Source organism: Polypterus senegalus, chromosome 3 (genome assembly GCF_016835505.1).
Source record: "Polypterus senegalus isolate Bchr_013 chromosome 3, ASM1683550v1, whole genome shotgun sequence".
Classification (NCBI taxonomy): Eukaryota; Metazoa; Chordata; class Cladistia; order Polypteriformes; family Polypteridae; genus Polypterus; species Polypterus senegalus.
This window is the reverse complement of record NC_053156.1, coordinates 280,767,102-280,780,528: the sequence shown is the minus strand read 5'-3', so window position 1 is coordinate 280,780,528 and position 13,427 is coordinate 280,767,102. Positions and strand designations below refer to the sequence as shown.

The window sequence follows — 13,427 nt, the reverse complement described above, 5'->3', positions numbered from 1 at the left end:
ACTCTAAAGAATACAAATGCCAATATGTAGTGTTATAATAGAGCTTGCAATTTGGTCCCTGTTGTAGAAAAACTGAAACAAACATCAACAATAGTTTTGTAGTGAAAACAGCTGTAGTCCATATAATATGTCAAGAATACAAAAGCACTCTGTCATGCTCAATTATATTAGTAATAGGAAAGATTCTTTTGAATTTTGTACAGTCACTTATTAGCTGCTATGGCTGTCAAATTAGCCAAAAAATAAGGTTTGAATATTCCAGTTAATAAGTAAATATTCAAATATATTCAAACTTAGGTTAACAATTCTGGGCATTATCCATATATTAAATACTTTATTATAGTAGTGGCTGCAGAGCAAAAACTCACACCAGCAGGATAAAAAGGTGTCGGTAAGTGTGGCTCTTAATGATTGAACCTAATTTTTGTGGCTACCTTTATGTTTCGCTCTCCTGTAAAGCATTATAAGGAATACAGGTCAGTTAGCAAGCAAAGAAAAAGAGCAGGCAACAGGCAGGTTGAAGACAGGTTTGTTTCATTATTTTTGAGGTGTCCAGTAAATGATGGCAGGGTACCATTTTATATTGTGGTTTTCAGAATGAAAGCCTGCCTGGAAAAGTGGCTGCTGTATGGCTTACAGGATCATTACAATATCAAGTTAGGTTCTGGCTACTTTTTGCGTCCTGTACAGATGCAATAGTATTTTAAGACAGGTCCCCTGTATAATTTTAATTGCATGTTATTGTTTTAAGTATTATGTTTCAAACCAGCAGCCACATAAGATGAAGGCTAATTGTAGCATAGGGCATGTTGGCTTTTTAAACTGGATTTTAAAGCATTGTAATAAGTCAAAAATTATTTTCCATTTGCATTAATGAGGAGGTCAGGGATCTGGAGTTTAGGGCCAGGTTTGTAATTCACGTGACGCAAAGCATACTCCTGCTGACACTACTGCTATGCAAGTGGCATACTGTTTATACTTGCGTGCGTATTTTGCATAAAATCTGGAAGATTCCACCAGATAGCAGTGTGAAATATCATCATTTTGAGAAAACGTTCTGCTTCGCTGTGTTGTGAAATGCCGGAAACATGCATTGAATTCCAAGGACACCTTGCCACAATATCTCTGAAAAGGATGGATGTTTAATGATTATATTCATCCATCCAGGGATGCACACATTTCAGCAAGCATCAGGTGCAAGGCAGAAACAGTCCATGGACGGGACAACAGCTTATTGTAAGGTGAGTACAAGCACACACATACTCTAGTGTCATTTAAGCATCACCAAATCCCCAAACCTGCATGTCCTTGGAAGGAAACCAAAGCACACTGTGGAAACCCACCAGGAAAACATTCAAACTCCAGGCAGGGAACACCAGGGACGCGATTCCCTACTGCAATGCAGCAGAGCTTACTCCTCTGCCTCTGTGCCACCCCTACATGTGTAATTATTAACAGTATTCTTTATTTAAATTAAGTTCACAATTTATCTGTATAATGTATTATACAAATGTTGACATACAGTAGTGACTCAGATGTAGTAATTTTTTTAGGTGATACTTAATCGTTTAGCTTACCGTTCTTTCAGTTGTCATTACTATAACACAAGAATAAGTGTGCCTATATTTCTTATTTAACTGGTGTGCTAGAAAAATATTTTAATAATTGAAGAGAGACACTAAGCACAGTTTAACTGCAAGTAAATTTCATATTTTTTCCTCATATCAGATTCACTTTCATATAATATATGTGCAATTTTTACAGTTCATGTAAAGGGCAGTAGTAACCTTTACTTGTCATTACCCTCATTTGCTTTCCTTATGATGCATAACATTGTCATTACAAACATTTTGGTGTGAAGGTTCCTTAATGTTTTAGTTGTTTATTATTGTTTTATGTAGTTTTCCTGCTGTTTCGGGTGGGTTTTGTTGTATAATCGGGCAAGTGACCAAACAATGTACAAGTGAATCTGTTACTCTTTAGTGATTATGGAACTTGCGCAATGTAATAGTTGTCTAGAGTAATAGGCACTCTCTTTTTGGGAAAGGGAGTATTCTCTTTTCATCTTTATTTATATTGCATTTTTCACTGTATGCCCTTTATCAGAATTGTGTAGTAAATATTATTGGTTGGTACCATTCCCACTAAATTTGAATATATTGGTTTTTTGCTGTTATTTCCAATGCATCCTCAGCAAACTCTCTACAAATCAGTAATCCAATCTACAGTATTAATGTGTTTCCCCTACTATTGTTCCTCATATTCCATCATTTCCTCTTTACACTAGTCTCACTTGATACATCTGGGTAGTAAGGTTCTACGGTTGTGTTTTTCTTGTTTTTTTTCCTGCAGATCCATATCGACATCCCAAGGACAAATCCCCTGATTCCACTCTTCCAGCAGCCACTTGTTCAGGAGGTTGGTGACCCATTCTTAAGTACATGCACTTAATCACATAAGCTGTATGTTACTAGAACATTAGAACTGGCATGATAAGGTAGACACTCTTACTTTAGAAAGTCTCTGCCAGTTGGTCATATATCACAAATAACATAAATACCATTGGTCAGTTCATAATCAATGGTATTCTAATTAGGACATTATCATTTCCTTCAGCTTTTTTACTTATTTACTGCATTGAATATATTGCTTTTTTACATATTTACTACCTTGAATATATTATTTTTCCTGGAAAGATAAGGAATAGGCAAAGTCTATCAAATCAATTTCCCTTGAACTTGCATATAATTGTATTTAAGTTTAATGCAGTTTTAAAATAATCTCATTGAACATTAACGTTCTAATTCAGAGCTCCATGCAAGGCTTATATAATATGCATGTGAGATTAAAAATTTTTACTTAAGATACATCCTAAATTAAGTGAAGTGAAATAATAACGGTTTTCTTCCAAAGTAATGTATTAGCCATGCAAATCACATTAGAAGCTAGCCGTGCTTGGTGCATTTTAAAAAAATTTAAAAAGTAATTAACTCCCTGCATCAGAACAAATGATTAGAAGCAGGCCTGAGTTTACAATAATTTGGGTTTAAAAAGATGGTTGTGTGGTGAAGACAAATGTAGCCGTTTCCTGGGATATGTCTGAGGTATCCCAAAGCAAAGCATTCTTGACCTTACAACCCAACATAATGTTTAGCTTAAAATAGAATTAAGAGTCATGAGGTGAAATAAATGTGAAGAGTTACGACAAAAGCAAGAGCATTATGATACTTTTCAGTTATTTAAATGTTGGGACCACAAGGGGTGTATATTTCATGAGAATCTGAATCTGCAAAGAATGAGGCAAGCAAGCTTAATTATATTTACAAGTTTTATGTTTCCGTCCTCGATTGTGTTGAAAGGCGTGAGAAATTCTTTGGCCTTTTTAAAAAATCATTTTCTAAATCCATATGTGTAGTTTTCTTTCCACTTTTTTCCACTCTCTTGGTAATTTAGATCAGTTTGACAATGAGGTAGTCACCCTCACCAGCCATTTAATTTATCTGTTGTACTGTATTCCAAAGTCATCTTATGGCAAGGCTGAGGGAGAACAGTAGCCATCCTTGCTACTCAATATTCCAAAAATATTTTATATGTTACTTATCCCATGTATTTTGAAGTTATGGCTGTAAAAACAATGTAATCTCATGTTTTCTTTCAAAGCAGAGGTAAAGTTTGTCATGATACAAACTAATAGTGACGAATGCTGTACAGCGACGAATGATATGAAATCAAACATCCATGGAAAAAGGGGAAAAAAAATCTTGTTACTGTTGTATAGTCCACATGTCAGTTATCCAGTCATATGCTCAAAACACTTGCTTATTTGCTAAAATATTGTTAAATATGTACTGTACTTCTGAAATTATCAGCACACATCATAAACGGAAAACATAAAGCCTCATAGGAGTGGTTTTTTTAATTAAAGTCTTGCCTCCCCTCCCACATTAATTGGGTAAGAGTCCTGTCTTTAGTTTAAAAAGTCTTTCCCAAGATGCTTTAGTTTCCTCTTTATGATGTGTGCTGCTTATTCCAGAAATATTTATTTAGCAAGAAAAGTATGCGTATTACATGTTTTGAACATACAAATGGGTAGCTGACATGGTTTATGAGACAAAGTTTATTTATTTTTATTCTTTCTAAGGAAGTTTCACATCATTTACCATTGTATAGCATTGGTCAACTTTTGGTGATATTATATCATAACATCAACTTTTTTCTTTCTGTCCAGCATTGAAAATATGTGATTACATTTTTTTCCTCAGCCACCACTACAAACTACATTTTTTTTCTCAACCATCACTACAAACTACATAAGGTAAGTAACTTACAAAAAAAAAAACTTTTTTTAGTGGCGTATTCCTTTAATAGGCAGAGTTTTCAGGTATTTAACCCATGAGTAAAGTGAGAGAGACGTTTCTTTTAAGCTCTTTATATGGGATATATAGAAGCTTTCAGATTATTATTTACTGATCTGATGCATTTAGATTTTGCCCAGATAAAGAGTGTGTTTATTTTTCTTGTCTGTATGTTTGTTTTATGTTTAAACATTTTGCAGAAGCAGATTTTCATAGGTGGCTACACACTAGACTAAATAGTTTCACTCATTGTACAGAAACCACAGCACAGTTGTTTTTTTCTTAATCTTTGAGCATAACTAAATGTGAAAATTTTGTTGTCTCATATTTGGAAGTGTGGTTTTTATTGTTAAATTACAAAGTTACAGAGTTTGTCCCCATATCCAACTTGCTGTGTGACCCTGAGAAAATTGTTTAATCTATTTGTGCTTCATTAGTTTAAAAACCCTTTTGGGTGGCAACAAGAGCAATAGTATTAATTATCCTCTATTTGCCAGCATGTTCACCTTAAGACCATTTATTCTGCTTTAATGTACTTGGAGCAAATCTAGCTGAGTAACAATACCGAGTCATCTATGGTTTAATACTATAGGCATGACTTGGCCCAACAGTGGAGAAAGGGCACCTCATTTGATTCAGTAGATAAAGAAAAGGCAACTGTCTACCTGTTTATAACTCTGCATGATTAAGAACTTATATTTAAAGGCCCTGAAAATATATTCTGAAGGTAAAACTGGTATTCTTAAAAAAAGAATAAAACTAAAAGACTAAAATAAAGTCTGTTAATTTGATCTGTACAGATCTTTGAACGCATTCTGTTTATTTGGGCCATCCGTCATCCTGCAAGTGGCTATGTCCAGGGGATCAATGACCTGGTCACTCCCTTCTTTGTGGTGTTTCTTTCCGAGTTTGTAGGTGAGTGATCACTTTTTCTTATGCTGTACTTTTTGGTCTTTGTGATAAAATCTGTTTCTAAAAATCATTTCCATACAATATGCTAAGATGTTTAAGAGAAATTATCGTTTGATTGGCTGTGTTTTGTTGTGGAATATTTCGTTTTTAAATGAAAGTTAATTTTCTTGTCTTTGGTGTTTTTAAAATTCTTGCTATTGAAGAAAATATTTTTTGTTTAGTACTGTTATATTCTATTTCTTGTGATTTCTGTTTCCATCAAATAAAGGATAGTGCTGTTTTGTTTATGTGAGTGAGCATCTTAATCACCAGCCATTTAATGACCATTTTCCACGTTGGCCGTTTGCTACTCACTTAAACTTTTTTTTTCTTGCACTCTTTGTGGTCCTGATCCACATGAATGAGATAGCATTTTGGTAATGTAGCATTCTTTAAAATAAAATTATGCAGAACAGGAATTATGTAAATTAGATGCTAGTATCAAAAGGCTGAATTGTAGAAATGTTTCCAAGACAGATACTTTTGATAAGCTTCTTACCTTAACAAGTGTACTTCGTTTTTGTTATTTCAGAAAAGTTGTTTGCTGGCTCAAGATATTGCATAAAATGACATATTGTGGCACAATAGTCAAAATGCACTTTGTTTGTGAACTCATTATTCAGTTCTGTTTTAGTTTAATGTCATATCTTTAATTTACCAGTACAGGTATTAATATCTGTAAAAAAAAAAAAAAAATTCACAACTTTGACTCTGGAGGAAAAAGAAAAGGAAAAGTTCCCATTGCGAGTATAGGTGCGGAGAATAGTCTTAGGTCAGGAGCGCTTGCAATATGTGGAATGATGCCATGTAGTTCAAAATCTATAAAAAATTGTGTCTTCATTAAATACATAAAGCACACAGCGAGGAATGAACAAAAGGGAGTTAAAAAGTACAAAGTAAACAGATCTGTATATTCTTGGAAGTGCACACAACACTTTAGATCAGTAGAACGCAGCTGTCCTGCCATTCCTGGAGATTGATTGGACAAGTGGTCAGTTATTAACTTTCAGACAGATGATATTATGGATTGAGTAGCAGCCATCAGAGCAACTGCTATTTTTTTCCACTTGCTTTGCACATTATTGAAAGCAAAGCTTTAGACATCTTCCCTTCTTATATTTATTCTTTTTTGGGTGGGGAGGCTTTCAAAGCATACTTGGAAAGTTGCCATCAATAACTGAATCGATTCTGAGATTTATCTGTGTACTAACCAAGCCGATGGGAAGCAAGGAAGGCTTTTGTTGAAATCAATTGCAATGAATGATTCCTTTAATCCTCGCACAGATGAAAGACAAAAGGGCTTGTCTTACTAAGCAGTAGGTAGCTGACTGGCACTGAGCTATTTGGTCCTGTTGAGAATTAGGGTGGCCTTTAAATAAAGGGAGTAGTGTTTGGTTGGGGAAAACAAAGCTTGCAAACCAAGCTTTCGACAAAATATTCTGCTCTGTTTTGAACAGTAACTGCTGTCACTGTGGCCTTATCTAAGATGCAGTTAGCAACAAAGCCTTTAGATTGCTTAGATAATTTCAACTTCTTTGAGTCACCTGATTGATGTGAATAATGTTTAACACTTCAGAAGGTCATAGGTTTTGCCTTTAGAAGAAACTATACTTTTGTAAAAGTAAGGTTTTGTAGTCCTTCTTTCAGTTAGTTTGATCTACAGTATATGAACAAAAAATAAAGTTTATTAATAGTAAATAATTACACTTAAATTTACCCTTTTACACATTTACAAATAGTCTTATTGTCCTGATTCTGGTGTGCATGGTAGGTTAATTGGTTATGCCCAGTATGTGAGCGTGCGTGCATGTGCATGATGGTGTTGAAAAGTGGATTAGCGTTTCTTCTATTGTTATTTCTGCCTTGTTCCTAATGTTGTAATAGAATTAAGTAAGATAAGGAAGTGAATGAATCTAGCCCTGGGATCCTTTTAAAGTGTCCGTCTTCATTAAAATATATATAACAAGTTATATATGGCCTGCAATGGCTGTTTGTTTTCTCAGGCACCCCTTTAAAGTGCATTTTATATAAAGATTGCATTTACACATGGAATTAAAATGCGTCTCCAGTGTTTACATCATGTCCCGATAGACATCAGATGAACTCCCCCCACACACATTGCAATTCATGGTGTGGTGATCATTTGCATTTATCTGCAGAGCACTGTATATTTCAGCTGCTAACCTGTAATTAGAATGGGAACAGGTTGCTCATAATGAAGCAGCAAGAAAGAGTAAAAAGAAAATGACAGGCCTCACTAGCAGTGCGAGCTTCAGTGTTAGGGCAAATGTGAAAATTTCACCATCTCCTGAAATAAATGGTGGGTCAGCTTCACTTGCTGCTGCCGCCACTCAGCTTATCTTTTAGAGGCATACAGGATTCAGACCTGGCCACCCTTTTCCAGGTTACCTGACTGCTGCCACCACTCTACACAATTCTTTTGTCTTTTCTGCTGACTGGATTGTTATGTGGAGAGAAAACACATTTGCTTTTCCACTCATACAGTATATAAATGTGGAAATTACTGATATGAAAGCTGCAGTATTCAATCGAGAGGTTACAAAAGTACCTAATTTAATTGTTAGAAAAAAATGTCTGCAGTGAATAATTCTTGATTTTTTTTATTTTAAGAACTATTTAATCATTTAATGCTTAATTTAGAATTTGTTGTTACCAAAAATATCTGCGTTGACAAAATTGGTTTTATGTTAAGATTAGGAAATTCAAACACTATTAAAAATTTTATTTATTTAAAGCATAGTGACCTTTTTTGAAATGGCCTATTGATTGTCTGTAATGTTTTAAAGAAAACATTGGCAGCATCATAGCCATAGCAAAAAAATCTACCATTTAAAATAAATGTTATATTCAAAAACAAGCACCTTTGTCAAGTCTGCAGCAAAAGTACAAGACAAGAGGGTAAATATCATAGCCTGTGCAGGGGGCCTCACATATTCTCGTGGTACACTGAAGGACCTTGGGAAACCACCTTTTTTTTTTTTTTTAAATAAACTATACCGCAGTACAGTGTAGATGGTATATTGCTGAGTAGGTTAGATTGCAGTCAGAAGCCATTTAGTGCCATCAAGGATCCTATTATACAATTGTGCACATATGTGGGAAATGAGCTTGCACAGTGAATGGATCCAAGAGTGCATCTCTACCATGTCAGATTCTATGTGCTATAGAAGAAAATCATCATTTCAAGTCACTGAATAGACAGTGAATGATGTGATTTATTAGACAGTAAACGATGCTAAGCGACATCTGCCTCCTCAGATTATCCTCATTCTGACCTTTCATCTTGACAAAGAGTTTGTGCTCTACCTGATCACAGCAACAGTATAGCATTACAGTGGATCTGGAGTCTTTGGAAGTCAAAACCACCACCCCACTTTTTAAAGGAGGATACCTTACTGATGTGTAACAAACCGACTTTAATGGGGAACAGTCCTTCTCCCTGATCCATATTTACTATGTTCATTATTTGTTTGGTTTTCATAGAAACAGAATAGGGTTGCTAAGGAAACAGCAGAGTTTCCGTCTCTATTCGGATTCTATCTGGTATGAAAGAAGTGTAGTTGTTAGCAGCAGTTTCTGTAAAGAGAGTAGGTCTTGACCTGGAGTTTTGCAGCTGCCGGTTTTCCTAGGTAAATGTTACATTTAGACAGTAGCCTGTTGCTCTTGACTTTCTATTGTAGAAATGTATTGAATTTACCCTAAAGCTCCAATGGTGGATGAAAATAAGCTTGTTTCAGTTTTAAACTAAGAATAGTTTGAAATTGGAAGTTGACACCCTGAAAAGTGTGAAATGAGTAAATCAATATAAAACTGATCTCAGATTTTTGGAAACCCTCATCCCTCAGATATCCTTTAGCTTACATTTGAAGAAGAAAGACAGAGCAAAATAAAGATATTCAGTTCATGTCCTGTCTTTACATTAGACTGCTTTATGGCAGTCTCAGTGTAGAAAACTATCCCAGGTCATACCTTTGGTTTAGCTTCTTTAGTGGGGCACATCAGCTAATAACCTAATTCTTGACATTCTTTAATGTTTAATTTTGCATGTATGGGGCATTTTTTGGATCAGTGAAAAGTTCACACTGAAATTGTTTGAGTTTTATATCTTATATTGGACAGTGGCTAACCTAAAAACATAATTATAGACACTACAGACAATGGTGGGGCGGCACTGTGGTAGCACTGCTGCCTCGCAGTAAGGAGACCTGGGTTCGCTTCCCGGGTCCTCCCTGCATGGAGTTTGCATGTTCTCCCCGTGTCTGCGTGGGTTTCCTCCATGTGCTCTGGTTTCCTCCCACAGTCCACAGACATACAGGTTAGGTGCATTGGTGATCCTGAATTGTCCCTAGTGTGTGCTTGGTGTGTGTGCCCTGTGGTGGTTGGCGCCCTGCCCGGGGTTTGTTCCGGGCCCTATGTTGGCTGGGATTGGCTTCAGCAGACCCCTGTGGCCCTGTGTTAGGATATAGTGGCTTGGAAAATGACTGACTGACTGAGGTGTTGTGTTGTGAGGTGTTGACTGACTGAGTCATCCAACTAGAGTCAGATCGTTATTAGAATTTATACAGCTCATCCACCAAGGAGATTTAAAATAAACCATATATAGCCCAGTTCTGTCTCGCTTGTAAAATAACAATGGAAATGTTAAAACTAGTGAAGCTTCTCTTGTTACTTGATTAATACATGTTATAACGCGAACTGTCAACGCAAATAACAATTGCTTTCCATGGTCATTGCCTCATCCCTCTAAGCACTTGCCACTTTCTGATTCTGCAGTGTGTGTCTTACAGATGAAGATGTGGAGAATTTTGATTTCACACAGCTGCCTGAAATTGTGCAAAGAAACATTGAAGCTGACAGTTTCTGGTGTATGAGCAAGCTGTTGGATGGAATACAGGTAATATGGCTAAATCAATGAATTGGATAAATGTAATAGAAGGTACAGGGTTAAGGTATTGAGTAATACAAACATGCTAACTAAGAGAAATTAAATATCAGTATGTTGATTTTTTTAGTTAAATTCTGCTGAAGAACTGCTTAATGGGAAATGTGTAATGCATGTAATATACAGTCATAAGAAAAAGTTTGTGAACCCCTCTTAATTATTTGGATTTTTGTTTATCATTGGCTGAGCTTTCAAAATAGCAACTTCCTTTTAATATATGACATGCCTTATGGAAACAGTAGGATTTCAGCAGTGACATTAAGTTTATTGGATTAACAGAAAATATGCAATGTGCATCATAACAAAATTAGACAGGTGCATAAATTTGGGCACCCCAACAGAGATATTACATCAATACTTAGTTGAGCCTCCTTTTGCAAATATAACATCCTTTACACGTCCCCTTGTAGCCTTTGATAAGTGTCTGGATTTTGGATGGAGGTATTTTTGACCATTCTTCCATACAAAATCTCTCCAGTTAAATTTGATAGCTGCCGATCATGGAGAGCCTGCTTCAAATCACCCCATAGATTTTTTGATGATATTCAAGTCAGGAGACTGTGACGGACATTCTAGAACATTGTACTTCTCCCTCTGCATGAATGCCTTTGTAGATTTTGAACTGTGTTTTGGGTCATTGTCTTGTTGGAATATCCAACCCCTGCGTAACTTCAACTTTGTGACTGATGCTTGAACATTATACTGAAGAATTTGTTGATATTGGGTTGAATTCATCCAACCCTCGACTTTAACAAGGGCCCCAGTCCCTGGGCTAGCCATACAGCCCCACAGCATAATGGAACGTCCACCAAATTTGACAGTAGGTAGCAGGTGTTTTTCTTGGAATGCGGTGTTCTTCTTCTTCATGCAAAGTACTTTTTGTTATGACCAAGTAACTCAATTTTTGTCTCATCCGTAAAAAGCACTTTGTTCCAAAATGAATCTGGCTTGTCTAAATGAGCATTTGCATACAACAAGCGACTCCGTTTTGTGGCGTGAGTGCAGAAAGGGCTTCTTTCTTATCACCCTGCCATACAGATGTTCTTTGTGCAAATTGTGCTGAATTGGAGAACGATGTACAGATACACCATCTGCAGTGAGATGTTCTTGCAGGTCTGTGGAGGTGATTTGTGGGTTGTCTGTAACCATTCTCACAATCCTGCACATATGCCGCTCCTGTATTTGTCTTGGCCTGCCAGACCTGCTGGGTTTAACAGCAACTGTGCCTGTGGCCTTCCATTTCCTGATTACATTTCTTACAGTTGAAACTGACAGTTTAAACCTCTGAGAGAGCTTTTTGTAGCCTTCCCCTAAACCATGAGACTGAATAATCTTTGTTTTCAGATCTTTTGAGAGTTGCTTTGAGGATCCCATGCTGTCACTCTTCAGAGGAGTGTCAAAGGGAAGCACAACTTGAAATTGACCAACTTAAATATGTTTTCTCATGATTAGACACGCCTGTCTATGAAGTTCAACTCTTAATGAGCTAATCCAACCAATTTGGTGTTGCAAGTAATCAGGATTGAGCAGTGACAGGCATTCAAGTCAGCACAATTACAAGGGGACCCTCATTTTTGCACAGCCAGTTTTTCACATTTGATTTCATTTCATACAACTAAATACTGCTTCAAAAAATCTTTGTTTGGAAAACAACCCAGTACTCAGATGTTCCTAGGAAATAAATCATACTATTATCTTTTTTTTTATTATTATTATTAAAGTAGAGTAAATTATTATGCAGGCTTAAAGGGGTTCCAAAACTTTTTCATATAACTGTATCTTATTGCATGGGGGATAATAATACATGTACACATGTATTATTAAACTGAATGATTAGTTACATGTAATATTACCAAACCTGATGATGAAATACATGTTACAATTTTGAACTGATTGAAACTTTCATTTATATATATTTTGCCTCATGGCAAAATGTCAGAACTGTGAAGTGTTATGCATAATAACTGAGCTAGCTGATGAGTACATGCAAAATTAATAAAATGACTGATGGGATCTCTGTAATACAAAGTATCTGGCCATTGTGAAACATGTGACTTAGCTGACTTATAATAATTAATCTCTCTTTGGCAGAAGAAATTCATATTTATGCAGTATGTTTAAGTGAGCAGAATGGAGGCACGGTTGTTAGTGATGCTGTATCGTACGTCCAATTATTGGTGTGTATTTTACATGTTCCACTCCTTTCTATGTGAGTTTTTCTCCATGAACTCTTGATTTTCATGCCACATCCTACAGATTTACGTTATGTTAATTGGGAACTCAGGGGTTCTAATGGACTGGTGCCATGTCCAAGGTTAGTTGCTGGTTTATGCCTGATGTTGCAGAGGCAGGCTTGCCCCCTCAAATTAAATTATCTTAGATTCAGCTTTTCAGAACATTATATAGTATTTGGTACTGCAAGGAGTGTAAGCAAAGTATAAACAAAAATCAGAATTTTAGTTTAGGAAAAAGCTTTTAGAACGCTGAGTTACTAAACGTAAACAGGTTCTCTTATTTTTTTAATTTTATTTGGTTTCAAGAATTAATACATTGTCAATACTATAAGTCACAAAATACTTCCATTTATGTACTAAATATATTTAAGTCATGTTTAAATCCCTTTTTCCCACCAAGGAAAAATACATGTTGTCGATTATAAATGCAAAGTAATGATATATATACATACATACATATAGGTAAAAAGACAGAAATAGATGACATGAGATCATGCAGATGTTGACAGTGCTTATTCAAAACAGTCTTAAGTACTGCCATATACAGAAAAAAGTTTAATTTGTTCCTTGTGAAGTTGTATATTTACATAACATTGTTCTTCTCACTGCAGTATAGAAGCTGGGTTAGGGCTCCTGCAATTAAGACAAATGTGGCATTTGGCTATTCCTGTTGGTAATAGCCTTCACTATACTGAGTTCCCTTCAGTGTTACCCAAAATATGGCTATTTGAGGACTGGGATATAACCTGAATTTGACCCATTTTGTTAACTAAGAAAATAAATTGTTGTCCAGAAAGCTTGTTTCAGAAGGCATAACCTGAACTTGATGAAGTGAACAATTGCCAGCATTTTTCATAGATAGGGTTTCACCCCAGTATGATTTTGGGCAGAGTAAATGAAAACATGTTTGTGCAATGATCAGTC

The 13,427-nt window shown here is 35.8% G+C and overlaps 1 protein-coding gene across 1 annotated transcript in view; it reads left to right on the top strand.

Annotated features, from left to right (window-relative positions):
- The window catches only part of tbc1d22b (TBC1 domain family, member 22B), a 69,106-nt gene that overhangs the window by 40,948 nt on the left and 14,731 nt on the right, over positions 1-13,427 (top strand). Inside the window, exons 7-9 of the mRNA XM_039749294.1 lie at positions 2,353-2,418; positions 5,156-5,270; positions 10,115-10,221. Coding sequence (XP_039605228.1) covers positions 2,353-2,418; positions 5,156-5,270; positions 10,115-10,221 — 288 coding nt within the window. The remainder of the gene's footprint in view (positions 1-2,352; positions 2,419-5,155; positions 5,271-10,114; positions 10,222-13,427) is intronic.